Source organism: Hemicordylus capensis, chromosome 6 (genome assembly GCF_027244095.1).
Source record: "Hemicordylus capensis ecotype Gifberg chromosome 6, rHemCap1.1.pri, whole genome shotgun sequence".
Lineage (NCBI taxonomy): Eukaryota > Metazoa > Chordata > Lepidosauria > Squamata > Cordylidae > Hemicordylus > Hemicordylus capensis.
Window position 1 is genome coordinate 58,113,242 of NC_069662.1, and position 27,111 is coordinate 58,140,352.

At 45.8% G+C, this 27,111-nt stretch overlaps 1 protein-coding gene across 7 annotated transcripts in view; it reads left to right on the top strand.

The window, feature by feature from the left end:
• The window catches only part of LOC128330119 (leucine-rich repeat-containing protein 37A-like), a 39,537-nt gene extending 24,303 nt beyond the window's left edge, over positions 1 to 15,234 (top strand). For 6 of the 7 annotated variants that reach the window (XM_053262447.1, XM_053262449.1, XM_053262445.1 and 3 more), the window contains 5 exons: positions 5,233 to 5,313; positions 9,867 to 9,917; positions 12,913 to 13,272; positions 14,342 to 14,383; positions 15,029 to 15,234. In XM_053262447.1, coding sequence (XP_053118422.1) covers positions 5,233 to 5,313; positions 9,867 to 9,917; positions 12,913 to 13,272; positions 14,342 to 14,383; positions 15,029 to 15,110 — 616 coding nt within the window. In that variant the 3' untranslated portion in view covers positions 15,111 to 15,234. Of the gene's footprint in view, positions 1 to 5,232; positions 5,314 to 6,144; positions 6,478 to 9,866; positions 9,918 to 12,912; positions 13,273 to 14,341; positions 14,384 to 15,028 lie in introns of those variants that run through there. The other variant, XM_053262451.1, reaches the window with a different exon arrangement.
• The last annotated feature ends 11,877 nt before the right edge of the window (positions 15,235 to 27,111 follow it).

A 27,111-nucleotide genomic window follows, 5' to 3' on the forward strand; every position in this document is an offset into this window, starting at 1 on the left:
TTCAGTTGTTGTTTGTGCCCTCAAGAACCCAAGTGTGCCATGGTGTGTGTGTGTGTGTGTGTGTGTGTGTGTGTGTGTGTGTGTGTGTGTAAAGATGCTTGACTTCCCAGTCAGTGTACACAGGATTGCAGTTTTATTATAAACGTATGTCAGCACAAAATCTCAGGTGGTGTGGTTGTGTTTTGAAATAAGGGTCAAGGCTTTCAAACTGAGTCACTTGGTGACAACCCACAGGCTGGAAAAACTCCGAAAGAACCACATCCAAGCACTGGTTTGCAGGATTGTATGGATGTTTTAATTGTAAACCTCCCGGAGCCATTTTGGAAGGGCAGTATAAAAGTTGAATAAATACATAATAAATAAAAATGTTAAATTAATTTGCAGTGCTCTTTAAGGCTTGTTATTTTACCATGGAAAACCTCTACTGTGAATAGCCAATATACTAAAAACGCAGCATCGAATTTCAACAAGTTGCCTTCCCCATATTTTGCAAATTGTTTTGTTGGGTTTGAGAACAACTCCCCATCATTGGGTCCATATATCTTGGAGTGGATTCAGATGCCAGTTTGTGTTGTCTCTTTAATGTTCTTCTGCAGCAGAGTCATGGGTCCAGGAGAAGGAGAGGAAGGCAGCGAGGGGCCCATTTTAAAATCTCATCCCTGGGCCCACTCCTACCTTGGTACGCCCCTGCCAATGCCTTCTTTCGGATTTCATCCTTCCATTTTAGTCCTACAGCGTTGCATGTGTGTCACAAATATATTATTGTATTTTCCCATTCTAGGAGGGTTGCACAAGCTCTTTACGTTTTCAAAACGAACCTGCCAAGCCGAAGCATTTTACTGCTGAACAGAGTGTAATCTGGAAAGCACCCTGCTCCTATGCATGTCTATTCAGAAGTAAATCCTATGGAGTTCAGTGCAACTAACCTCCAGTTTAAATGTGCGTATGGTAACAGTCAAAATCTCTTGCTCAGCTGAAGGCCCCAGAAGAGAGCAGAGGCATCTGTCTGACTTGTATTGAGTTCCCCACTCTTCTCTGGGGCTGATGGAAAGGCAGAAGGAGCCTTCTTGGAGATTCTAGCCCTCAAAGCTAGTAGGAGAAGAGAAGGCAGCTCCAAGCAGCAGCATCCACTGTAGTGAGGCAAGAAGGGGATTCCAGCCAAAGAGGTTCCAGCCCTTTCTCAAAAAGAGGCTCCATCTCCAGCACTAGTACCTGAGGTCTGAGTCATTCTCCTTCTCCATTCTCTCTTATGGAAAAACATTTTAAAAGCCCGGTTGGTTCAATAAAGCGGGATTGCACTCCTGAATCTAAGTAACATTTAAAATTCGGAAAGTGGTGCTTCCTTCCCAATTGCTTCTCCACAGCAGGCATTTCCCCCCATTTGTCATGTGGATGGGAATTGTAAATCTATATTGCTGCACAGAACTTCTAGCCTATGGCCTTATGAGGACCTGGTGCCTAAACGGCTGTTCTTTCTTTAAACATAAAAGCAAATGCCAAAAGACAATTTTCTGTGACTTTCGGCTTCAAGCAAAATCTGCAAAATGTATGGAAGATTCCTGGAAATTATCCAGACATGGCTTCATGCCACGGGGTATCTGAAGAGTGAATTTGCTTTGCAGCAGATTCACAACAGTTTAATTTGGGGAATTAAATTGACGGTTCACATAGGGTCAGCTCCTCTCTTCATTCCCTGCAGATCTTTTCCTCCACAGCTTGCTCCTGGATTTTCTTCCCAACTAATCACCTCCCAGAGGAGAAGGCGAGAGACTTGTTGTTGTTGTTGTTATTGTTGGTTTGTCAGTTGGTGTTCTGCAAGATTGACTAGTCAAAACAACAGAACGCTAAACCTGAAGTATTATCTCAGCGAATGTTTCTGTGTGGATGCTCATAGAAACCACTCCCAATTTCAGGGGCTCATTTTTATCTTTATAGCATGCATAACAACTGAAGGATCCTCTAGGATAACTTATTTGTGTGAACAAAATCAATGGGCTCTATTTTTCAGCGATTCCTTCCACACCACACACATGAATTATCCCAAAGTTTCATTTCTTGACTTGCAAAAATGAATGAGAATTTGGAGAGACGCTTGCCTTGGCTGACATCTTGTCAATTCACATCTTGAGAGGGCTTAATTGTACTAGGGCCCACTTAGAACCATTCCAAACTTTGTGAAGCAAGAAAAAGCCCCTTTGAGCATGTGCAGAGTGCTGTTGCGGTCACAACCAAAATTCAGACTTATTAAAAAATTTAAATGAAGTACAAAATTTGGTTAGTAATTGGTTTCAGTATCATCAGCTAAATGAAATTTATAAAAAGGATCTTAAAGTTGGATTTGTGGATCAAATGTTGAGATTTGAGAAGGAGTTGTGTGAAAATGATGAAAGATGAGTCTCTAAGATGTATAAGTAACTAACTGGGCAAAGAGGAACCTTTTACCGTGGTGATTTTCTTTATTTAGCAGGGGGAGAGTAACTGGCCCTATCCACCCCCAGCACAGTACCTCCAGTGACTGTTGCTGGTGTCTATCTTGTGTTTTTTTAGAATGTGAGCCCTTTGGGGACAGGGAGCCATTTTATTTATTTATTATTTCTCTGTGTAAACCACCCTGAGCCATTTCTGGAAGGGCGGTATAGAAATCAAATTATTATTATTATTATTATTATTATTATTATTATTAAGTAGCTTTTGGAGGAGACAAGAGATGAAGTGTTTAAAACGACTATGAAAAAACGGGCTCAAGATGTGGGTCATAATATAGATATGGCTGCTTGGGAAAAATTATGGAAAACTGATTTAAAGTTTACTGCATATTATATTTTTAAAGAAAATTATTATAAGATGATGTATAGGTGGTATGTGACACCCAAAAAATTAGCATTAATGTATAAAAATGTTTCAAACAAATGTTGTAAATGTGGACAATGTGAAGGAACTTTTTTCCATATGTGGTGGTCATGCGGGGAGGCAAAGGCTGTTTGGGATATGATATGTAATGAGTTGAAGAAAAATTTTTAAATGACATTTCCTAAGAGGCCAGAATCCTTCCTGCTGGGAATAACCCAAGGAGAGTTTTCCACAAGAAATTTAACATTTTTTAATGTATGCAACCATGGCGGCCAGGATAGTATATGCACAGAAATCGAAAGACACTAAAATGCCCTCAAAAGGAGACTGGTTGATAAAAATTTTGGAATATGCTGAGTTGGCAAAGCTTACAGCACTTATAAGGGATGAAAATTTGGAATCTTTCAAAGAAGATTGGGAACCATTTTTACTTTACTTAAATAAATATTTTTCTAATATGGACTTTTCAGCAGGGTTTGAAATATAGTAATAACAGCAGGTTGGGTTTGGTAAAATCGAGTAGTAAGTGGAGTATCTATATTTTGAATTATTATAGCAATGGTTTATATGTATAGTTAACATGAACTGTGCAGATAGGTAAGCGGGAAGTCAATATTTACTTAATTGTAAGCTGTTGTAAAAGCCAATAAAAAATTAAAATGCAAAAGAACAACAACCCAAACCCAGACTTGAGTCCCGGCACCTCTAATTTTTGAAAATTAAGCTCTGAGTTTCCAACACACAGTGAAAAGCCGCCCTCTGCATTAACCACCCCCCACAAACGAACCTTGCACCAATCCTTTCTTTATAAGGGTCCCCACCACCACCACCATTTGCCAACACTGTTCTTTGAGCCCAGCCTGGAACAGATTTTCTAGGTTCACCAAACTTCTTTAACACAGCCAGAAGCAAATGCGATCTCCCCCTGCCCAAAGACTTCTCGCGAAAGTTGTACTCCGTGCACCACAACTCTGCCTCCTCATCGCCAGCGAAAGCATGTGTGGCTGGCTCTATTTTGCCCACACTCCATCCTAGGTTTACACTGCCAGAGCTGCATGATTGATCACAGGTAGTTTCTCTCCCCTCCAGCCTTCTGTTTCCAGCCAACTTGCTGGGAAAAGGCAGGCTACGGGGTAGGGAGGAGGAAGGCAGTAGGGTTGTGCATTTTGTTTTGTTTTCTGTTTTGTTTTTGGCCCGAGGAAGGCAGCCTAGAAGAAGTACACAGCAAGCAGTACTTCCAGTGGCCAAAGCCCTTTGCTATATTTCTCTTATTACACATTGCAAAAGGGCACTGGCTCTCCATTTAGCCCATTTCAATAACAGCTTGGATTCTTCTCCAGCAAAGCTAGCCACAGTCGGGAAAGCAGACAGACAATAAGGAACACAGCTATCAAATTCCCCTTCCTTGTGGAAGACCAGTGAGACAAGTTGCCAAGTAGCCACCTCTGTTGACTCTTGGCATTCCGATTTATTGGCAATGGTCCCTCTGCACATTGTGGAGAAGCGTCAGGGCATACCAGAAATCCCCCCCCCCGAAAAAGTTGCTGCAAATAGAGGATTATTTTACCCTAGACATAATTTGGGCTAAGCCAGAATGCGCAGCCCTAACTCGGGGAAAGCCAGAATCGTGTTTGAATTGGTCCCTGATAGCCCACCGCGATTTTGGGGTAAATCCAGCTGATTCGGACCCTCCATTCTGGAGGAGATGCGAGCTAAAAGTCATGTGTGTGAAAGTCCCTGGTGTGAAAGTTCCTGTGCCAATACAGGAACTAGCAAAACCAACACAAGCCATAGAATGAGTTGTCACCTTTTTCCTGGCATAGCTCTTGTGCCTGGCAACTGTGTAACCTGTTGAGCAGGCATTCAGGAGATGCACTTGTATTCTCTTAGCTTCAAGATACAATTAATGGCTTCCCCATTTGAACAGTTTGCCTGTCATTCAGCTGTTAACCTTAATCAAATGTGGGACTTCAGCACTCGGCATAGATCTTTGTGCCCTCCCTATGGCTAGTAGAAGCAGAAGGAATTACGCAAACATGGAAAGACATGCCAAACTGATTCATGTACATAATTTATTCCTGTTGCAGGATTTAGCCTTACTTAGCACACAATTTGGATTTGATCTTTCTAAATGTGTAGCCAGTACTCTGTTCTCGATACAAGCGGTTCATAGCTAAGGCTATCTCTTTTCGACCACTAACACAATCTTGGCCATGATATGAACCACTGCAGGGCAAATGTGTGCAGTGTCGCTGTGCCAATACAGCCAGGCTCATAACAGCCAAACAGTCTTGGATAAATGATACCAAGTTGGGAAACCATTTGAGACCCTAATACTCTTCTGCAAGCTCCACATAACTTTGGCTCTTCTCTGTTTGTCAGAGTTCCCGGAGCTCCACGAGGTCCACCAAGCCCATCACCAGTAGAACAACCGCCTTCAAGAAGGCCCAGCTCAAGAAAAATGTAAGTAACGGTTGTATTCTGTCCAATGAGTCTATTCTCACGATGGGGGTAAACGGGGCTAAAGGAGACCAGCCCAGTTTTCTATCATCGTGAGAACCACCGGGCTTGCGGGCAAGCCCGGTGATTCTCTGGCAGCTAGGCCGCCAAAGTAGCCCTCCCCTTAACCCAGGTTAGTGGAGTGAGTGCTCCGCTAACCTGGGTTTTCTGATCGTATGCCACCATGGCAAGGCACTCCACCATGGCAACACACAAGGAGACCTTGGCCAGCAGGCTCAAACAAGGCTCCTGGTCCCGAAGGTTTCTCCAGGATGCCCCACACTCTCGCGTGGGGCATCCTGTGGCTTCTGGGGGCCGCCAATCTCCACCACCCCAACCAGAGCCAGTAATTGTGTGGGCAGCCAAACGGCCGCCCAGGGACGGCTTGTTGATCATCTGCAGGGAGGTGTAAGTTAACCCGCTCTCCCCGCAGACCTGCTGGAAGCTCTTCTCACTGATTGTGAGAAGAGCTTCAATATCTGTTATGTTTTGTTGTTTAGAAGTTTGTCCCAGTGGGGATCCTGTAGAGATTATGTGGGGTGGAGTCAGAAAGGAAAAGGGTGGGGAAGGAGAAGGAGAAAATGGAGTTATTTCTGAATAAATGGTTTTATGTATGTATATATGTATCAAACCTTTGTCTCTGGGGGGTTAACATAAAACAATTAAAACACATATAAAAAGTTAAAACAATTCAACAATTTAAAATCAACCATAAAATTAAAACAGACAGTTTTTAAAAGCTGGGAAAACTTGGGTGAAAAGGTGAGTTTTCAGATGTTTTTTAAAAATTGACAGAGATGGGGAGGATCGTATATCAACAGGGAGCGCATTCCACCATCTCAGGGTAGTAACCGAGAAGGCCCATCACTGTGTAGCCACTAGATGAGTTGGCAGCAACTGGAGACGGACTTCCTCAGATGACCTCATTGGGCAGTGTGGCTCATAGTGAAGAAGACGCTCTCTTAAACACCAAGGGCCTAAGCCGTTTAGGGTTTTACAAGTTATAAGTACTGTAGCACTTTGTGTTTTACCTGGAAAGCAATTGGCAACCAGTGAAGCTCCATCAGCAAAGAAGTAATGTGGTCTCTCCGAGATGACCCACAGACTAACCTGGCTGCCGTATTCTGAACCAACTGAAGTTTCTCGACTACGTACAAAGGCAGTCCAACATAGAGCGCATTACAAAAGTCAAGCTTGGAGGTTACCAACAAATGTACCATTATTTTGAGGTCATTGATCTCAAGAAACGGGCACAGCTGGAGTATCAACCAAAGCTGATGGAAAGCACCACTGGCCACCGCCTCAACCTGAGAAACCAAGGAGAGGTGTGGATCCAGAAGTACTCCCAGAGTAATGTCTGCGAGCCATGCAAAAAACCAAGTGTGCCTTAATATGCACAGCAGTAATTCCCAACCAATGTTTCTTTGACGTATTTATTTGATATATTTTATACTGCCCAAACATATGTCTCAAGGCAGTTTGCAAAAGGGTTAAAGTACAAAAATTAAAACATTAATAAGCATGTGCATTTTGAGCATTTTTCTAAAGGCTACCAGAAATGTTGACGCTCTTGTTTCGACAGGGAGTGCATTCCAAAGTTTTGGGGTGGCCACAGAGGGGACCGAACTCTGAGTTGCCACCGGACACGCCGGTGTCAGTTGTGGGCCGACCTCCACAGATGATCTTAATGAGCGGTGGGGCTCTTGAAGTAGAAGGAATAATGTGCCACAAGGAATAAGCTCATGAGAATAATTACAGCTCCTGAAGCCCCAAGTGCTTCTCTGCAGAGAATCTGTTGCACTCCTACATGACTCACTGCTCGGGCACTGCCTCTGGGGAGGGGAGACCCCACTGAGGGCAGGCGATCCTGTCATGTTGGAGCTGTGTCACTCCCAGTGCAGTGGCATAGAAGAACTCCCCAGCCTGAGAGGGGCTGCCTGCTTGTTGCATCTCCGCAAGTCACCACTCTGAGCTTCCAGTCAGCAGGCTCCCCTAGCCACTAGCGTCATGATACAGGCAGTGGCCCATGGCCAGATTTTTTGATGCCTCTCACTGCCACTGCAGCTAACCTCTGCCTGCCCACCTGGCTGCCACCCTCTCTCCCTCCCTGCCTCCCTCCACAGCTTTCCACCCACTTGACCACCTGCCTGCCTCTGTCCCTGTGGCTGCTGGCAGCAAAGAGCCAGCATGTGGGCAAATGATGGCGCATGTCACTGAGCTGTGATGTCATTTGCCCATGCGCCAGCCTTTTGCTGCTGATGGTGACGGAGAGAGAGAGAAAGAGAGAGAGGCAAGAGGGAGAGAGAGAGGCAGGTAGCGCGTGGCTCCCCTACCCCTGGTCCCACTGAGTGACGTGTTTTTGCTCCACACAGTCGCCCAGCAGCAGATCTGCCCCTGCCCCCATCTCAGTGACCCATGGAAAACACCACATGGGGTGGGATCCCTTGAGGGCAGGTGGCTATTACGCTTCCACATTCTAAAAGTAAGCCTTTGCAGACCTAGGAAGAAAGTGTGCCTCTCATTTTATATCAGGGGGGAAAGCATGCCTCCACTACTAGAGGTTTGGGGAACATCAATCCATGGGAAGATTCATGCCTTCCTTCCATTCAGACTTTGGTTTCACCGATAACACAAGAAACCCTGAACAACAGAGAAATAGGTACACACAGCATAATACAAAGAATTAAAAAGCTGAACTATTAAAAATGTAAGTTCAGTTCCAGTTCAGGTTCTTCAGTTATTTTTTAACTTGTCCATTCAGGAACTAACTGTAAATACTGAGCACCAAGCTACACATGACATTAAACCTGGCATTAGTAGACAGCCTTAACCTGGAAGGCACTTTCCAGATTAGACCCTGCAACAAGGTCAGGACGTATCTCTGAAGTGTGCTTCCACACTTCCTGTGCTGTGACACCGCAGTCCCTACGCTGACAGCAGGGTGCCGTTCATATGTCAGATGCCTCGCTTTCAATGTAATCACTGTGATTTAGTACTATGATGTTGTATATCCGGCGTAAAGAAGTTGCTGTTTTGGGGGGTTATTAGTCACCTGAAGTGGCTCAGCGGGGAAATACTTGACTAACAAGCAGAAGGTTGCTGGTGCAAATCCCCGCTGGTACTATATCTGGCAGCAGCAATATAGGAAGATGCTAAAAGGCCATAATCTCATACTGTGTGGGAGGAAGCAATGGTAAACCCGTCCTGTATTTTACCAAAAGAAAACCACAGGATTCTGTGAGTGCCAGAAGTCCAAATTGACTTGATGGCACACTTTACTTTACTTTAATTTTTGTGAGACTGCTCCCCATGCTGTTTACGTTTTGAATGCGATTTGCCTGAAGGGAAGCATTTTGCTGCAGGAAAGCGCCGAAATGGTTCCTTTGGAAATCACCACTTTGGGGGCAAATGGCCACTTTGGTGTGGTGGGGAGAATTTTCACATGGATAGAGCACAGGAGGAAAGTCTTGACTCTGCCCCTCGCTGCACAGCACCTTCCCAGATTGGGGCCCCCTGTGACTGATAGTTTAAAAGGTCTGCTTCCAGGTTGCACCTGTCTTCTAACCATGGATCTCATGTCATGTGCAGTTTGGCCATCATTTGGTCACCAGGGCGGTTCCAGATTGTGAGCCTTACACCGCAAAAAGCGGTGTAAACTGCAACGTTTTGTGGCCCCAAATTCAAACCACATTAGAGAGACATTATAAGGCGGCAAGCCTCCTACAACGGGCAGATACAGCTGTGTGTGTGTGTGTGTGTGTGTGTGTGTGTGTGTGTGTGCAATGCAGATGCAACATTATAGAGCTGTGACACAGCAATAACATCCAAAAGGCGGTGTCGGATATATGAAAGGCATCTTCCTTACAACACAGGGGCTGTGATGTCAAAACACAGGCAGTACAGAAGCACAATTAAGGGACCCATTGTGACACTGTGATAGCATGCAATCTGGAAAGCGCCCTGTCCACACACTTTGAATCAGTCATACATTTCAAGCATAATGTCAGCAAACGCTTTTGGTTGCAGAATAACAGTATTGCTTGAGTGACCTGCCCTTCGCCGGCCAGATGTCACTTCCCCTGCCTGCCACTCCTGGCTCCCTTCCTGTCTCCATGACCTTCTTCGCTCTTCCCCATTGGGGATGGGATTTTAAACTGCAGGTTCAACAGTGAGGAGGGTGAAAAGGGAGCTTGTTCCTCCCACACAGCTGATCTGCAGTTCAAAATCCATCCGCATGGCAGTGACGAGGAATGGGTGCATGAAAGAGGCAGTTCTGGCCTTGTCCCCTGATGCTGCTGCCAGTGTCAAGGGTGTGGCCAGCAGCGCATGGACCTCACCTCGGGCAGCATCAGCACTGGAGCTGACACTGTATATCTAGTGCTACAGCTGAGTGACTTTGAAAAAGCTGCTGTCTTTGAGAAGTAATTGCAATGTGGTGACCAAATGACTAGGGAGGAGAAGAATGCAGCCTTGAACCCCATTCATTTCTCTGACTTCTGCTTCTCTTGCTTTGACAGGTCACAAATGACTGCACCGTCCCCTGCTAGAAAGCCCAGTTCCAAGACACTGTGAGTAATTGCAGAGTTCCTTATTATAGGCTGTTACTTCTTCCCTTTCAACTAGTCATTTGGGACTACTCAGTGTAGTGACCTATACTTATTGGCAGATCCATCGACAGGACATTTAACTGGCTCAAAATATTCATTATATTCTGCAAAGTATGTAAAGCGTTGCTCCCAAGCTAAAATTTGATGCTCCCAATCTAAAAACCTAGTGTAGAATACTATGTGCATTCATGTCACTTGGAGGAGAGCTGGTCTTGCGGTAGCGAGCAGGGTCTGGCCTGGTTTGGATTTGGATGGGTGACTACATGTGTGCGCTGCCTGGTATAGGGGAGGGGGCCATAGCTCAGTGATAGAGCATCTGCTTGCATGCAGAAGGTCCCAGGTTCCCTCCCTGGCATCTCCAGGTAGGGCTGGGAGAGATTCCGACCAGAAACCTGCGAGTTGCTGCCAGTCAGTGTAGAAAATACTGAACTAGATGGACCAATGGTCTGACTCAGTGGGAGGCAGCTTCCTATGTTGCTATGTAACTAAGTTTAGGCCTCTCTTTAAAAGGGAGGAGAAAGCGCAGTGGGAAGGCACCGCAGCCAATTGAATTGAAAACAGTGACTGACATCCAGAGCAGCAAGAGGTTGCTCCAGGGGCGTAGCTAGGGGATAGGGGTCCCGTGTTCATCCCTCTCTCTGGCGGCCCTCCAGATTGAGGGAGATAATGAAGAAAATAGGGAGGGATGGAGCTGGAGGGTTCTCAGGAGCTGGGGGCCCGTGCTCTTTGAACCCTTTCGCTCAATTATAGCTATGCTCCTGGGCTGCTCCTAATTCATCCAGAATCTTCCCAAGCAGCAGAGTGTGCATGCAGCAGGAGGGAGGAGCAATGTTCACTGTCTTCCCTGCCTCTGTTAGTATCCTTTGCCTTCCAAAACTATGTCCTTGAGGGATTTTTGGAAGGTAAAGAGCACTTATGGGGACAGGAAAGAGCAGCAAAAATTGGCAGCTATTCTGGTTGCTACTCTGGATATCAGCCAGTAATAAATGTAAGATGATGATGATGATGATGATGATGATGATGAACAACTTTGTTAGCTACCCCATAACAAATTGTTCTCTGGGTGGCCCACAACATGAAATTTAAACATGAAATTAAAACACATGACACATTAAATCATAATTGACCAAAAAATAAGGGAGACCGCCTGTCCTCCTCCCACTGCCCGTCATCCTCTCACTCTCCTGACATACGTTCCTTCCTCCCGCCCTTGCACGTGACACCCCCTCTGGGCCCGCCATTGGTAATGGCTGCAGCGGGGGCAGAGCTTGCCACATCCCCACGCATCACCTCTACAGGAATTAATTATATAGATAACACATTAAATCATAACAGACCAAAAAGGGGGTGGGGGAGAGAAAATACAAAATACAATACAAAGCAAAATACAATACAACACAACTCTTTTAAAATCCGTTTAAAAAAATCAAATTTGAAAATCATAATTTAAAAGGCTGGACTGAACAAAAAGGTCTTTACTTGGCATCTAAAAAAAAAAAATGATGAAGCCAGGCGAAGCTCACTCGGGAGGCTATTCCATAAATGGTGTGTAACCACCAAGAAGGCCCTCTCCCTAGTAGCCACCCGCCTCACCTCGTTTGGCAGGAGCATTCAGAAGAGGGCCTTTGAAGAAGCTCTTAAGGTCCGGGTTGGGACATAGGGAGCAAGGCACTCTCTCAGGCAACCCGACCCCAAGCCATTTAGAGCTTTAAAGGTTAAAACCAGCACTTTGAATTGGGCCTGGAAACGGACTGGGAGCCAGTGCAGCTGATGAAGCACTGGCGTAATGTGCTGAAAACGTCTAGTCGTAGTTAATAATCTTGCAGCCCTATTTTGTACCAGCTGTAGTTTCTGGACCATTTTAAAAAGCAACCCTACATACAATGCATTGTAATTATCTAAGCGAGAGGTTACCAGATACAGATAGAACATTAAAAAGTTCTACTGGAGCAGGTGAAAGATTCATCTAGTCTAGCATGCTGTACCCATGACTGGCTAGACCACAAACAGAGCATGAAACCAATAATGTTCACCCAGTGTTTGTCCCTAATATCAAGTATGCAGAGATATACTGCCTCTGTATGTGGAAGTTCAATTGAGCTATCTTGATAGAGCTGTCAGTGGGCCTCTGCTCCATGAATCTGTATCCTCTCCTTTCAAACTCATCCAAGCCTGTGGCCATCGCCACATCTTGTGGCAATGAATTCCATGAGAATATGCATTGTATGATGAAGGATGTTCTTTGGTTTGTCCTGAAGCTACTGTCAATATACTCCTAGATGCCTCTGATCAGTGGTGCGCTCTTACCCCTGAACTTTGGGGCCGAAGTCCAGGGCCTCCACCAGTGTTCTTTCTAACAGAGATTCCCAGATGTTGTTGACTACAGCTCCCAGAATCCCCAGCCAAAGGGCATTGCAGCCAAAGGCCATTGCTGGGTGTTGTAGTGAACAATATCTGGAAATCCCTGCTAGAGGCAACACTGGCCTCCACACCCCTGGCCCTCACTGCACCAGGCACTCAAGTGTAACTGTGACCTGTGCCAGGTGCTTTAGAGACAGAGGAGGGAGTGGGAAAAGAAATATGTGGGATGGGAATATGTTCAACTTGTGTGTTAACATTTCTGCTAGTGCATATCTGCATAAAGTATATCTGTTTCATATTCTGACATTCCTGTAAGTTCAATTGCTGTTTGTGCCCTCAAGAACCCCTGTATTAAAAATATTGTTTGTGTCACTGTGTGTGTGTAGGGGGATGATGCTTAACTTGTGGGGCAGGGGCTCCAGAAACCTTTGTGTCCAGGCTCCAAAATTACATAGGTGCACCGCTGCCTCTGACAGAGCACAGACTGTTTGGAGCAAAGGTGTATGTGGTTGGTTTGTGTAGTGCTGTAAGCAAATGTGCTCAGGCTGGCCTAGATGCAGCAGATTCTCTTTAATGTCTGCTTTCATTCTGTTAGGTCTGCACATCCGTCCCTCTTTGCACCTCAGTCCGCACCTCCATCTGTGCCTCCATCAATGCCCATGTATATGTCTCCGTATGTACCTCCATCTGCAACTCCATCCATACATCCATACGTACCCCCATCAGTATCTCCATCCATCCATCAATCCGTACCTCCATCCGAATATCAGTCCGTACCTCCGTCTGCACCTCACTCCGCACGTCCGTCTGTACATCAGTCCGCACCTCCGTCCGCACCTCCCTCTGCACCTCACTCCGCACGTCCGTCTGTACCTGCATCTGTGGAAGGAGCTCCGCACACACCATCACCAAAATCATCATTGACAAAGCCCCCCAGTGAACCTTCAAAACGAGGGTAAGTACATGTAGAGGAATCTGGGCCTGCTTCTTCCTCTCATTATTCTGGTCATCTTAGAGCTGGTCTTTAAGACAGCCTAGTACAAAGTAGGATTGTCAGAAACATTTTTTTAAAGGTAGCTAATTTGCACAACCTTTTACTTATGCCAGTTTGCTCTACCCTACATCCACTATCTACTCCACCTTTGAGCAGACTTAATATAGGATGCTCTGCATGCATTGCAATAGACTTAGGCATAAAACAATAACAAATGAATCAGTTCCCACTAAGACATAGTCAAAGAAGAAATGGAATCTCTGCTTGTTAAAGATTGGCCAGAGAAAGTTGTTTTGAGTACCTCACCCACTCCCAGTCTCTGTCCAGGCTGTAGGAAGGCTGGCAGCAACTCTGGACAGGCAGGTGCCTGCCCTTTTCCTGCCAATGCTGCCAGGCCTGTCCCCGTGCGACCCGACGATGTCTCCTCTGTCAGCACCGGGTCTCCCCCCACACATACTGCTACTGCCACTGCCTCCTCCTCTGATGCCAGGCTTGTCTCCGGCTGTGCCATCCCCTGCCGGCCATACCCCTTCCACCCTGTGTCAGTACACCAATGCAGGAGGCGTTTCTGGGGCTGAGCAAGATGTATGGTGCATCCAACTGGAGAACGCTTTCTGTGTTGACCCAGCTGGGGGCTTCTCTCTCTTGCTTGCCAAGGAGAGGAAGGAAGAACCCTACTGGGCCGGCACAGAAAGCACTCACTGATTGAATGGGCCATGTCACAACGGGAAAGAAGATAGATGCAGCATCAGGTAGCAGTAGGTGGGGAGGATGCCCTGGGGCACCCTGGTGGGGCCCATGGCCCAGGTACAGTCCCCCCCTCCCCCGTGCTACTCCATTATCCCTACTCACCTGGTCTCTGTGATGGAATTATCAAACAAAATTTATGGGGTGGAATCCAGAGTTGCATTTCTAGCACCTGAACAGCCTTTGGTTTTTTCAGACCTGAGGACCAGATCCAGGAAGGAAAGAGAACAAGCCTGATTGCCACAAATTGTTCTTAAGTTTTGCTTTTCACTCTCTTTAACAGATCGACGGCAGAAGGTGGCGCTAGCACAGAGTCAAAGAAAGCGTGAGTAGCTGCAAAGTCCAAACCTTTGCTGTTTCTTCTTCCCTCTAGTGTTGATCTGCTGCAAGATTGTGATCTTAAGAAGACATCTGCTTTTGCAAAACATTTTTCTGACATGTGTTTAGTTATTAAGGGACACGGGAGCACACACAGCTCCCAAACCTGGGCAGGACAAGTCTCCTGCTCTAATTAGAATTGTATAAACCAGCCCACTATGAGGAATTAAGGTTTTGCAACCATTTTAGTCTGTAGGAGACCAGGTTTAGAGTGGGAATGCTGCAAGACACCTTGTATGTGTACCTGCAATCCTGTAAAAGAAATGTAAGAGCCAGAATTGGGCTGTGCTGGCAAACCACAAAGCAAGGTTTGAAGGTTATGGAAAAGCAAGAAATACCAAAAGAGCCAGAAGCTCAAAGGACCTAGAACGGCTTGGTAGGCTAGGTGAGAGCCACAGTCTCCCTGTTGAAAAGAGGTATGTCTATATGGAAAGGTGCATCCTGATCCTATCCGTCAGTTGTGAAAACCAGCCCACAGTTTCTAGTTTGCCATAGTAATGGCAACAAAGAAATGTTTCCCAGATTCACGGGGGGAAATCCAATTTACTGAGTGCATTTTAATTTAATTATTTAATCTACTTTATATTTTCAGAAGTTGGGGTGCAGGAAGCGAAGCTGGAGGAAGCAAAGCTGGAGGAAGTGAAGGTGGAGGAAGCGCAACGGAAGAAGACTGACCTTTGTTCGTTTGTAAATAATGTTATATTATCTGTAGAGCTCTGTACAAAGTTCTGTTGTTATTATTACTATAATCATAATACTATTATTATTATTATTAAATACATAACTCCAAAAGACACACCTCTTCTGCTTCTCCATGGTCTCTGCAGCAAGAGTTCTGCTTATATACAGAACAACATTTGGAAGCTTCGGAGGTTTTGTAGAGTATTCTGGTTCCTGTTCTGAAATGGGGAGACCTGTGCATGGTGTGTGCCGAAGAATACTCCTGTCTCTCCATTACTTTACAATCATAACTCTAGCAGCAGCAGGGGAAGATCCGCCATTGGATACCTGTGTGCTCTGCACATGGGCTGCCGGGGGACCCTCAGGATGGGTGCTGAGGGGAGAGGCCTTGCTCAACCACCATTTGCTGCCTTTTGAAGGTCCATTGTGGATACGCCCACCTAACTTTTGAAAGGCTTTGGTATATGGGCTTAAGGAGAGGAGGCTGCTTGCTGGCAGCAGTTTCTTATTGCCCAGCCCCCTTGCCAGTCTTGAAAGGTGGCCAAGGTAATGAGAAAAGACTACCAGCCAGGAAACAGTCTCCTCAACCTGTGCCCCTTTTAATGCTGTGGAGGGTGTGAGGCAGTCACAGCTTGCCTCAGGTGAGCAAGAACCTGGGGCTGTTCCTACTTGGCAGGGAGAAAGTCCAGGAGGAGTAAACTGAGTTTAGAGCAGGGCTGCTCAACTCTGGCCCTCCTGCAGATGTTGGCCTACAATTCCCATAATCCCTGTCTGTTGGCCACTATGTCTGGGGATTATGGGAGTTGTTGTCGAAAAACCTCTGGGGGGCCTAAGTTGAGCAGGCCTACCTTAGAGGTATTAAGTGTTCACAACACCTCTGACCACTGGCAGAGTAATTTGTCCCTCAGAGTTATCCCATAGCGCCATGCCTTGACTTGCCCTGCTGCCACAGGATCAAAAGGAGAGCCTCGCTCACGCTAAACATGCAACATGCTTTCTCGTGCTACTTGTATAGGGCTTCTTTATGCCAAGTCAATAATAGACTGTCTGTTACCAGGGCTTTGTTTCTTCCCAGTTTCTGGCCTGCTGAGTGACTAACTTTAGCATAACAACTGGCTAAGAAAACATCACCAGAGTGGTCTCTCATCCTCTATGACTAATTTGAGAGGCCTCCTTTTTTCTGAGCTAGACAAACTAGACTAGCCAGCTATTTGGTCTATTTGAGCGCTATGATTTGGGGAACAGGGTCAGAGCAGATGCCCAATATGGCTTCTCTGTCTTACAAAATATATACTCCTAACCTAATTAGTAACCTACCTTCCGGTGCAGTAAGCTTGCTTGGCTCCTGCACAGAGACTGCACAGAGACTGCACAGAGACTATGAAGAAAAACAGGTTGCTTTACGAGCTTCAAATGTCCATCTGTGTAGACACACAACTCATCTGTCCTCCCACTCTGCACTGATAGGGAAACAGAGCCATGTTGCAGGGATACAGTACTTGCAAATCTATTAATGGAGCAACTAACAAACCTGGAGATACAGCAAAGCTAGATGATATACCTAGAACAAATGGTTTCTCTTAAACCACCTAGCTGCATATGGAAAAATATTTTTTTGAATATTTCTAGTTAGGGTTGCCAAATTTCTTTTTAGTAGGGCCTCTCTGAAGCCACCTAATGGCGCAGCAGAGAAATAACTTGCCTAGCGAGCAAGAGGTTGCTGTTTCGATTGCCTGCTGGTGTGTTTCCCACCTATATTGGGCAGCAGTGATATAGGAAGGTGTTGAAAGGCATCATCTCACACAGTGTGGGAGGAGGCAATGGTAAACCCCTCCTGTATTCTATCAAAGAAAACCACAGGGCTCTGTAGTCACCAGGAGTCGACACTGGCTCAACTGCACAACTTTACCCTTAGGGCTGTTTTGCTTTAGATATTTGCATGACAGCTACAAATCTGACAGGCACAGCTTCTCTTGTGGCCAGATTTCCATGCCACAACATTTGCATAATTTAGACTCCTGCCTATCCTACAAACTCTTCAAGACACAGGACCCTCAAGGCTGAGGGGAGAGAATGACAGACCCTAGTGCATAGTGAGTTTCACTCATTAATTTAAAAGTGCTTTGTCCTTTTTTGTTATTATTTATTGAAGAATTGTAGTAAACCAATCAAACAGCACAACACAAGTTATGCATATTATAATCACTAGCCTCAAAAAGGAAAAAAAAAGGAGCTAAACATAAATAAATACTTTAACAATAAGAAGAAAAACAGCTCTCCCATGAACGAAACATTGATTGTGTGAGTATGTACTCTTAGAACCCAAATAAGTCCATAGTTCTGGAAATTTGAAGGATTTGTCCATCTTCCTGAAGGTGACTTCCTCCATAGCTGCAAGCTCCACCACATCTGTCAACCAGTCATCCAGTTGTGGTCCAAGGTTGCAGAATTAGTCCCTTTGGGCTACTGATAAATCTGTAATCTGAGAGATTAAACCTAGAACAATTGCAATTTTTGAAGATTTAAAGGGAACAGTTGAAGCTAAGTTCATTCGCTCAACTATCTCATTCCAACATAGGTGTATAGTGATATATTCCCCCAAAAGGTGAAGTCAATGTGTCCTGGAACACTGCATACTCCAAAAGGTAAAGTGGTGCTGCCTAGACAGTGTTGACTCGGCTTTACACACATGGCTTTTGGTTCGAATCTCCTTCGGGATGAAGAGTGTGAGTTCACATATCAGCTGCCATTACTTCGAAGTCCCTTCGGGCTATCAGGGACCTTTACCAACAGAACTCTGTTTTTCCCCAAATTGAGGCTGCACATTTTGGCTTAGCCCAATTTATGTCTGACTTAAAATAGTCCTCTATTTTCAGTGGCTTTTGAAAAAAGCCTGTTATGCCCCACCACTTCCCTTTGATGTGTGGAGTGGCATTTCCCAAAACTTGGCATTTTTCAAAACTCAGTGAAGTGGAGTTTGACAGCTGTTGAGTATGGCCTGCTCTGAGTATTTGCAATTGCAAGCACTTGGGGGGTGGTTTTTTTTTTTTTTTAGCAGATTGGTTAAATTCTTTGGAGGGAGTCCAGGAGACGGGGAGGGAGAAATTCTTGTAGAAAAATCCAGAACCAGCTGGTGGGAACACACAGGAAGAAGATTTCTTGGGACCACAGAGCCATGTGTTTTTCTTTGGTAAAATACAGGAGTGGTTTACCATTGCCATCTCTCCTGCAGTATGAGATTATACATTTTCCTATATCGCTGCTGCCTGATATTGGTGTTTCCCATAGTCAGGGAAACATATCAGCGGGGATTCATACCAGCAACCTCTTGCTCCCTAGGCAAGGTACTTCCCTGCTGTGACATCATCATCATCATCATCACCATCATTTTATAACCTGCTCTTCCTCCAAGGGGCCCGGAGCAGTGTACTACATACTTAAGTTTCTCCTCACAACAACCCTGTGAAGTAGGTTAGGCTGAGGGGATGGGAGAAAACGGCCGCCAGGGTTACGAGGCGGCGGAGGGCAGGAGGACGGGATGGGCTGCTTTGAAAGCCAGCCAGAAACCACGGCCGGGTGGGGGGAGAAGCGGGCTGGCAGAGGCACAGATGTTCTGTGTCCAGCCCAGCTTGTAGTGTTTATAGTTTTATCCAATGCCCAGTTATTTCAGTGGGCCAAAAAAAAAAAAAAGGCATTATGTTAAAACCTGCACTGTGGTAGGTTAAAACCTCAATTTTTGAGGGGAAGGTGGAACTTTTGCAGTGTGACGGCAAGCATATGAAGGTAAGAAAAATCTTCTCAATTTTCATAAAATAAGTTTGTGGTACCTTCAGCGGTAAGCCAAGCAAAACACAAAACATTCTAGATATTACATTAGATTTGAGTGCATTAATTTTGCCCTGTAAAGTGTAATTTGCCCTGGTGTTATACATTGATCTCAATTTTATTAAGAAGGGGGTCTAAATTTAATGTGATCGCTTGACATTTTACTTATTTATTTCCATCTATGTAAAGCACTTTGGAAACTTCTGTTGAAAAGCAGTATATAAATAGTAATGCTCATTCACTCACTCACTCATTCATTCCGTCTTTGGAATTAGTAACACTCAAGTATGTAAACTGATATTTCTGTCAATGGACACCCAACATAATTAAAGAAATATCTTTTGGCAAGGACCCAAATTGTTGGAAGTGAAGGACTCTGTGTTACCTAATGCCTCAATGACACGACAGACTAGTGAGTCAGAGGGCTACAGGGATCAAAACATTGGTCATTCCTCCTCTCTACTGCTCTGACACTATGCCTTTAATTTGCTACTCTCAGGGACTTCCTGCCTCCCCTCCTTCCTACCTTCCTTTCTTCCCTCTATCACCCACAGGCTTGCCTCTCTCTCTGCACCATGTGTGCAGAGATGCAGACAGCATCTCTCTGCATCCAGCTAGCTAGCTAGATTAGAGATACTATCTCTCCACTTTCCTATCTAGAATGGAGTTCTCCAATAAAGACTCATTGATTTGAAACTATGAACTAGCTCCAAATAATTTCTTTTGCTCTCAGCATACACGCATGCCTAGGCAGACTCCGCTGTGTTTTGCCTCTGTGCACGCTGCTGTAATAGAAGGGTGTCTCTTACCAGAAAGACATTCCCTACACAAATATAGTGCATCAGATTTTGACCAATTAATTTTTCATCCTGAAAGAGAAGCATATTTAGCAATCAGTTTCATCAAGGGAAGGGCAGAGTTAGCTAGGTCCGAAAGTGATATTCATTCATTCATTCCTTCATTTGATGAATGAAGATCATCTGTATATAAAACCACTTTAAGCTCATCCTACAGCTTTGATCTTCTTTGGTGGAAGCAGAATGTTTTCTACTATGATTTCTGCAGCACTTAGATTTTAGAGTACCCCGTGTGCTAGATTGTTTCATTTGTGCTCCCATTGCCTTATGACAAATGTTTCTCAATCCAAGACTTGAGGAAAGGCTGACTAACTGGGATGTCCAACTTGGAAGGGGGGAAACTAGCAGTGAGCACAAGATACAAGCTCAACTATATAGGGCTGGACTGGGGGCACTGAGAGGGCAGTGAGAAGTATGTGGGGAGGGTGCCAGGTTTTGAGCAGAATGGGTAGGTTTCACCATACCTTTTGGGTTTCATTTAATAATTATTTTTTTTCTGTTAACTTTTGATATCTGACCTCTGTTTTCTGTTACTTATAGGTTACTATAAATACTTCAAATGAAATATCACTTGTAACTATTAAGAAAGCACAATTCTATACTAATAAATTAGTTTGGATATATGTGTTCCTATGTAGCCCAGTTCCTGCAGGATAGTTAGAAACGGAAGCAGATGGCATCTTAATTCACTCTATGAGTCACTCCACAATCTCCCCTTCAGTCCTACAATAGCACTGTTTTAAGTTCTCTCTCCCCACCAGTTTCCACGAGCTGCCTGCCCTCCCACCAGTGTTCCCTCTAGTTCTTACCATCAGTGAGCGGAGAGAGTTTTGTTCTGGGCAGCACTATCAAGGCAGTGTGTGCACATCACTCTCTCTCTCACACGTAAATAATGCACCATGCACTGTGTGGCACACAAAAAAACATTTTCTCTCACCCCCAGTTCCCTACCTCTGGCTCTGACTTTATAAGAAGTAAGGTCTCCAGGATAGCTGAGGAGATAAGTATCAGCCTCTCAAGCTGTGTTATTTTAAGGCATATAGAAGAACAGGCTCATTTCACATGGGGTTATGAAATCTCATGGCTCCTCTCTGTCCCTTACAGATACATTTATACACATGCTACATGGAAGATGCTGAAAGGCATCATCTCACACTGTGAGGGAGATGGCAATGGTAAACCCCTCCTGTATTCTACCTAAGACAACCACAGGGGTCTGTGGTTGCCAGGAGTTGAAATCGACTTGACGGCACACTTTACCTTTACATGTCCAGAACTGAGTGAGTGTCTGTGTGTGTGTGGTGGTGGTGGGGATTCGTGTGTATATTTTAACATATAAGTAAGGTTTGCATTTCACAGCAATTCACTGGCAAGCATGAACAACCACCTTCACAAAATTCTTCTTACTCCCCTCCATCTCATTATTGAAACTTACACAATATCTTTGTGCCAATTAGTCTCGAATAGCTACCATTGAGGATCTGTCTTCGCAATTGCTAATGCAAATTATATTTCCCATTTCACGCATTTAAATTAAATGCACAGCATGCATTTAAAAAGTGAGGCAGGGACACACACACTTCTCTCATTCCTCAGCCACTATGACTGCAAGTACAAGGTAGTGGGCTTGGGGTGAGGAGGAGGAGGTAAAAAGTATGCATTAAGTCATCTTGAATGTGTGATCCAAGCTGAAATTTGGATCCAGGAGAGAGAGCACGTGCCAGATTTCTAAAAAGGCTGTCCTTTATTTTTGGGAAGACATAGATCTGCAGAATACCGGGGGGGGGGGGAGCTAAAATAGAGTGATGGTGACTAGCGACCAGCTCATCGACAGCCTCTTTAATGGAAAGGCATTTCAAAAGTAATCTCTTGGCTACAACATGCTTTTTCTCTCTCCCTTAGGTGGCTGGGAAGGGCAGGCTTCAGTAAGATGAGTTTCCCCAGTGGAGGTGCCATAGAATTTGGGCAATGTATGTTCAAACTATTTGGGGGAGAAAGAAGATGGAGAAACCCTACAAACCATTAAAGCCACCCAGAAGAGCCTACATGCCCCAACCTGAGGCAGGGGAAGTGGTGTGTGTGTGGTGGGGGGGGAGGATGGGACAATTAGCTACTGACCCCCCCTCCCCTTATCTGCCACATACAGGAAAGGCAACCAGGGTAGGCAGGGGCGTATCTAGGGTAGGGCAGGCAGGGCATGTGCCCTGGGCGCCACTTGAAAGGGGGTGCAAATTCCTAAAATTAATTTTTTTAAAAAAAAATGGCCACCCAAAACAAAATGGCCACTGCACATGCTCAAATGGCCTCTGTGAGGCCCTAGGCCATGCCAGACCTCACAGAGGTCATTTGAGCATGCCTGGTGGCCATTTTGTTTTCAGCGGCCATTAAAAAAATTATTTTTAAAAATGGCCACTGCACATGCTCAAATGTTCTCTGTGAGGCCCTAGAGGCCAGCAGTGGGAGGGGTAACCTTTGCAGAGGCCCCCCTCCCACGGCCTATAGGAAGCGCCCTGAAGGGGCTACAGGTAAAAAAAATTTAATATAATATAATATAAGTCACTGTACACATATTCAGTTTAGCACTATGTACAGAGAATCAGGGCTTGTGAATACTGAGCTGAAGCTTATGAGCTAAGATTGTATCCATTTGCTCTTACTTTGCTTCTTATGATAAGTGAGTTAAATGTGGTGTCTTAATAATACGGCTATTAATGGTGAGTTTGTCTTTGAATCAGTGTGAAATCCTTAGTATTAAGGCTCACTGGGAATTTCTTGCTCTCTTTCTCTCATTTTAACTATCTTTCTGAAATACTAGAATATATTCCAAGCAGTGACACAGTTTACTCTGCATATCCTTTGATTATTTTCAGAGTATCTGGGAAAAGCCAAATTCTCCATTTATTTTTAAAACTTATGTAATAGTGATGCTACAATGCATAGTAAAGAATTAGATAGGCACTTCTGTTTAGTTTTCCAAGTACACCTCCACATAGTATTTGGGTATTTCATGATCCCCAGCATACTGATATTTGTAGTTTTCCAGCATTTTTGGGTCTGGCTACATCCACTGCTAAATAGTTTTTGAAATTTTAAAGATTAACGAGCTTGACTTATATTTTTTAGCTGATATTATAGTAAAGTTATCTGAAAGATGGGTGTCAGATGTTTGGACAGGGGGCGCAATTTCAGTGCTTGCCCTAGGCGCTATTTTTCCTAGATACGCCTCTGAGGATAGGTGAGATGTCCCCCCGCCCCCAATCCTTCTCTGTCGTTCTCTCAGCGCAAAGAGATTTCACTTCGCGGGGAGGGGTCTGTGCATGAAAAATAGGAAAGAGAAGCATAAAGGGTGGGGCAGTGCAGTGAATGTGGGGCCACAGGATACTCACCCTCTCACTCTCTTTGAGTTGGAAATATGTATCCAGCACATACACCCGTTGGTGCTCAACTCCCCCTCCTCCTCCTCTGGTGTTTGGACTTGGGAGTTAAGAAGCTTCCGTTCAAGCGCCCCCTTCGCGGGCAAGAGCTTGTGAGAATTCAGAGTGGGAGAGGAGGAGGGAACGGTTGGAAGTGGAGTTGGGGAGCTAAGAAAATGCCTCAAGGAGGGTTCTCTAGAAGAAACTTAACTCTTTTTATGTATGCAACCACGGCGGCTAGAATAGTATATGCGGAGGAATGGAAAGACAATAAAATGCTAGGGATGTGCATTTCGTTTCGGGCACAGATCGTTCTGTGCCCGAAACAACGAATTTTGGGTGATTTGGCGCCGAGCCGAATCACCCCCCAGGACCCCCGAAATTTTCTGTGCCCGAGCCGAATCACCCCCCAGGACCCCCGAAATTTTCTGTGCCCGAGCCGAATCACCCCGATTTCGGGGGGGGGGGATTTCGGTGATTTGGACCTCCGTGGGCATGCAAGCAGCCTCCATTTTGTGGCAGCAGAATTGCCTTCTTCTTCCCCCTCCATTTTCATTCTGACAGCTCTTTGAATTTCCCGCCTTTTTTTCTCCATTGACTTCAATGCAAAAATTTCTTCCCATTCACCTCCATTGAAAATAAAAGTTGCTACCTGCAGAGGAAAATGACCAAATAAGGTTTGGATAGTAAATCACACCCTCCCATTGGCCAGGTAGAGGTGGAGGTAGGGTCAAGGGTGGGGGTGATTTTTGGAGGGCTTTGCAGGAGGGTATTTAAGGGGCCACCAGTAGCCATTTTCTTCCTTTCTGCTGCCTTGCGTGGGAGAAGAGACACAAGAGAGAGATCTGCTGCCTTGCTTACTCAGCCTTGCCTCCATTTTGATTTTGGATTTTTGTGGGTGCTGTTTTGCTGCATTTACGCCAGTGCTCTGCCTTGTTGGTTGCTTTTCTGCTTTATTTCAGCACTTTTTTAAATAAAGAGAGAAGAGGGGGGGAATTTTCTTTAAAGAAACCTCTGCCTTGCAGAGGCAATCCACTGCTCATTTTTTAATCCTTGTTGGGGCTAGAAGAGGGGGAGATTTTTTTTAAGGAAAGGAAACCTCTTCCTTGCAGAGCAAACCTCTTCTCATTTTTTAATCCTTTTTTGGGAAGAGAAGAGGAATAGATTTTAGATTTTTTTTTTAAACATCTGCCTGGCTGCAAGCTTCGCCAGCCTGCAGCCCTTGGTGGAAAAGGAGGGTTTTTTTCCCTCCTTTTAAATCCCGCCACCCTATTTTTTGCCAAAAAAACTTCTTTGGCAAATTTTTCCTGCGGAGAGTCACTGCTGCCTGTCCCTGCCTGCCTGCCTGCACTCCAGGCCCGCCTGTGTGACCACCAGACCAGACCCTCAGAGGTGGACGACAGAGACCCTTCGTTGGAGAAGCCTACACCTGAGTGAGATTGGCCCAGCCATTTATATTTTACACACGCACACACCACACAACAGACACACACAGACACACGCACGTCACACACGGCGTTCTAATAATCTGTAGTCTTCCGTTCCTTTAACTGTGTGTTTGGGGTTTATTATTTTTTCCCTGTTTTAAGGTTTTTGGGGTTTTAACTTTTCTCTATAAGTTTTGTGATAGTTGTAAGATTGGGTTTTAAATAAATAGTGTTTTAAATAAATAGGGTTTTAAATAACTAGGGTTTGTGTGTGTAGCCTTCCCCGGTAGCTAGCTATTTTAGGAGGTTCAACTGTAGAGTAGACTGTAAGAGTAGCCTGGCCTAGTAGTGCTGCAACTTTATATTTCTGTTGCTGCTTTCGTGTTTTTTGCAAAAATATTTTTTAAGGGCCTAGTCTGCCCACAGTTACTTTTCCATCTTGTTTGCCTGTGAAATTGACACAGAGATAATTTTTTGAAACATTTTTGTAACTGTGTGTTACTTTCAGACCACAGAGAGGGTAACTTCCCCTGTGGGTGGAGTGCATTCGATACATTAGTAACAAGTTACTTGCAACAACTTCTCCAGTCCATTCAAAGCGACCACAGTCAGAGAAAGATATATAACTAAACTTACTTTCACTTCTACTGACTAAGTGCACTGCACACTGTGTGCGCAAGGCTCCAGCCTTAAATAACTCCTCCACGCCCTGCACCTGTGCACAGCAGCTGAGCTAATATTTTAATTTTTATATTTTTTTGTTGCACAGCCTGCTTCTGTTGTATCGCGCATCAAGTAACTCCCAGTCCCTCTGTGACTGTGTTGTGATACATTCATTGCACAGCAACTTCTGACTGAGATCTTGCAGCAACAGCATTTGTGCCAACACAACAAGCCTTAAGCAAGGAGGCATTGTAAAGTCACCGCAGCACATCCACTGTTTTTCTGGCCCTCTAGTATACCTGCCCCCGAGACAACTACACCCCTTCTTCACATTTTAAATTTTTAAAAAAAGTTTTAAAAAGCAATGGTTGGGAGGACAGCAGGAAAAGGGAGGGCGCAAGTAAGCGGGAGGCTTGTCTTCCCTACAGCTGGTCGTGGCAAGGGGCGGCAAGAGGGGCCTACTCCCCAAGTCACCCCCGGCCCTGCTTCGGCACGCAGGCTTGACTTCTTCTCGTTTCAGCCTGGCCCTATGCCAGGGCCTGCGGCCGAGCGGAATTTAGGGGGGGGGGGCCTCCCAGATTGCCAGGGAAGAAGATCTTCCTGTGGCAGCTGAGGAGGTGGTGCTGGTGGAGGAGGTTGGCAGTCCAGCCAGATCCACCTTGCGGACCCCCCAAATGGTCACTATGGGGGGTGGGGGCTCAGTCTGGCATCTGAGGGGGCTCAGGAGGAGGGGAGATCTTCTCCTGCCCCTGGGCCTTCCCATGCCAGCGCTGAGGGCATTGGTGGTGGTATGCCCGAGAAGGAACCAGCAAAAGTTCCACCAACAAAGCGACCTTGTGTCGCTGGGGAGTCTGGCAGTGTGGTCTGGGATCACTTTGAGCTTAGCCCTGATGATCCCACCCATGCTGTGTGCACCCACTGCAAGGCACTGGTCAGCAGAGGCAGGGACCCTATGCACTTCACAACCTCGGGGCTGTGGTCGCACATGCGTCGGCGGCACCCAGGTGTGGAGACCTCTGCTGGCACTGGCAGTAGGCCCGGTGCCTCACCTGGTAGCAGAAGCAGTAGTAGTGACAGCAGCAGCAAGCGGCCAGCGGCTCCTGCCCACAGGCAGGAAAAGCTGACCGATCATCAGTGGGTGCAATCTCTTGGAAAGTGGTCTGATCGTCCAAAGCCTCATCTCGTGACTCGGGCCATTGGTGAGATGATCGCTCATGATGACCAGCTGTTCTCCATTGTTGACAATGTCGGCTTCCGGCGTCTGCTCCAGCTGCTTTCTCCAGAGTACAAGATCCCCTCAAGGACCACTTTCAGCAGGAGGGTGGTCCCCTCCCTGTACCGTGCGTGCAGGGGGGCCGTGTTGGCCAAGCTGCGTGCAGCTGGGCCAAACACCAGTGTGCATTTCACTGCGGATATCTGGACTAGCCGCAGTGGGCTGCACACTGCCTTCATGTCCCTGACAGCCCATTGGTGGGGGCATGGGGGTGAGGGGACATCTGGCACTGCTGGTGCTGTATCCAGTTCCTCCCATGCATGCACGCCTTCTTGGGCAGTGTTGCATGTGGAGGCGATGGACACAGACCACACTTCAGATGAGTTGGCTGCCCTCATGGAGCGGCAGGTGGGGGCGTGGCTGCCCGGGGAACCAATCCTCCGCTGAGGCTTCATGGTGACGGACAACGCAGCCAACATCACCAAGGCTGCTAGGCGGGTTTACGGTGTGAACATCGCTTGCGCTGCACACACCTTGAACCTCGTAGTGAAGGGTGCGCTTGGCCTCAAGGAGGTGTCGAAGAAGGCCAAGGAGCA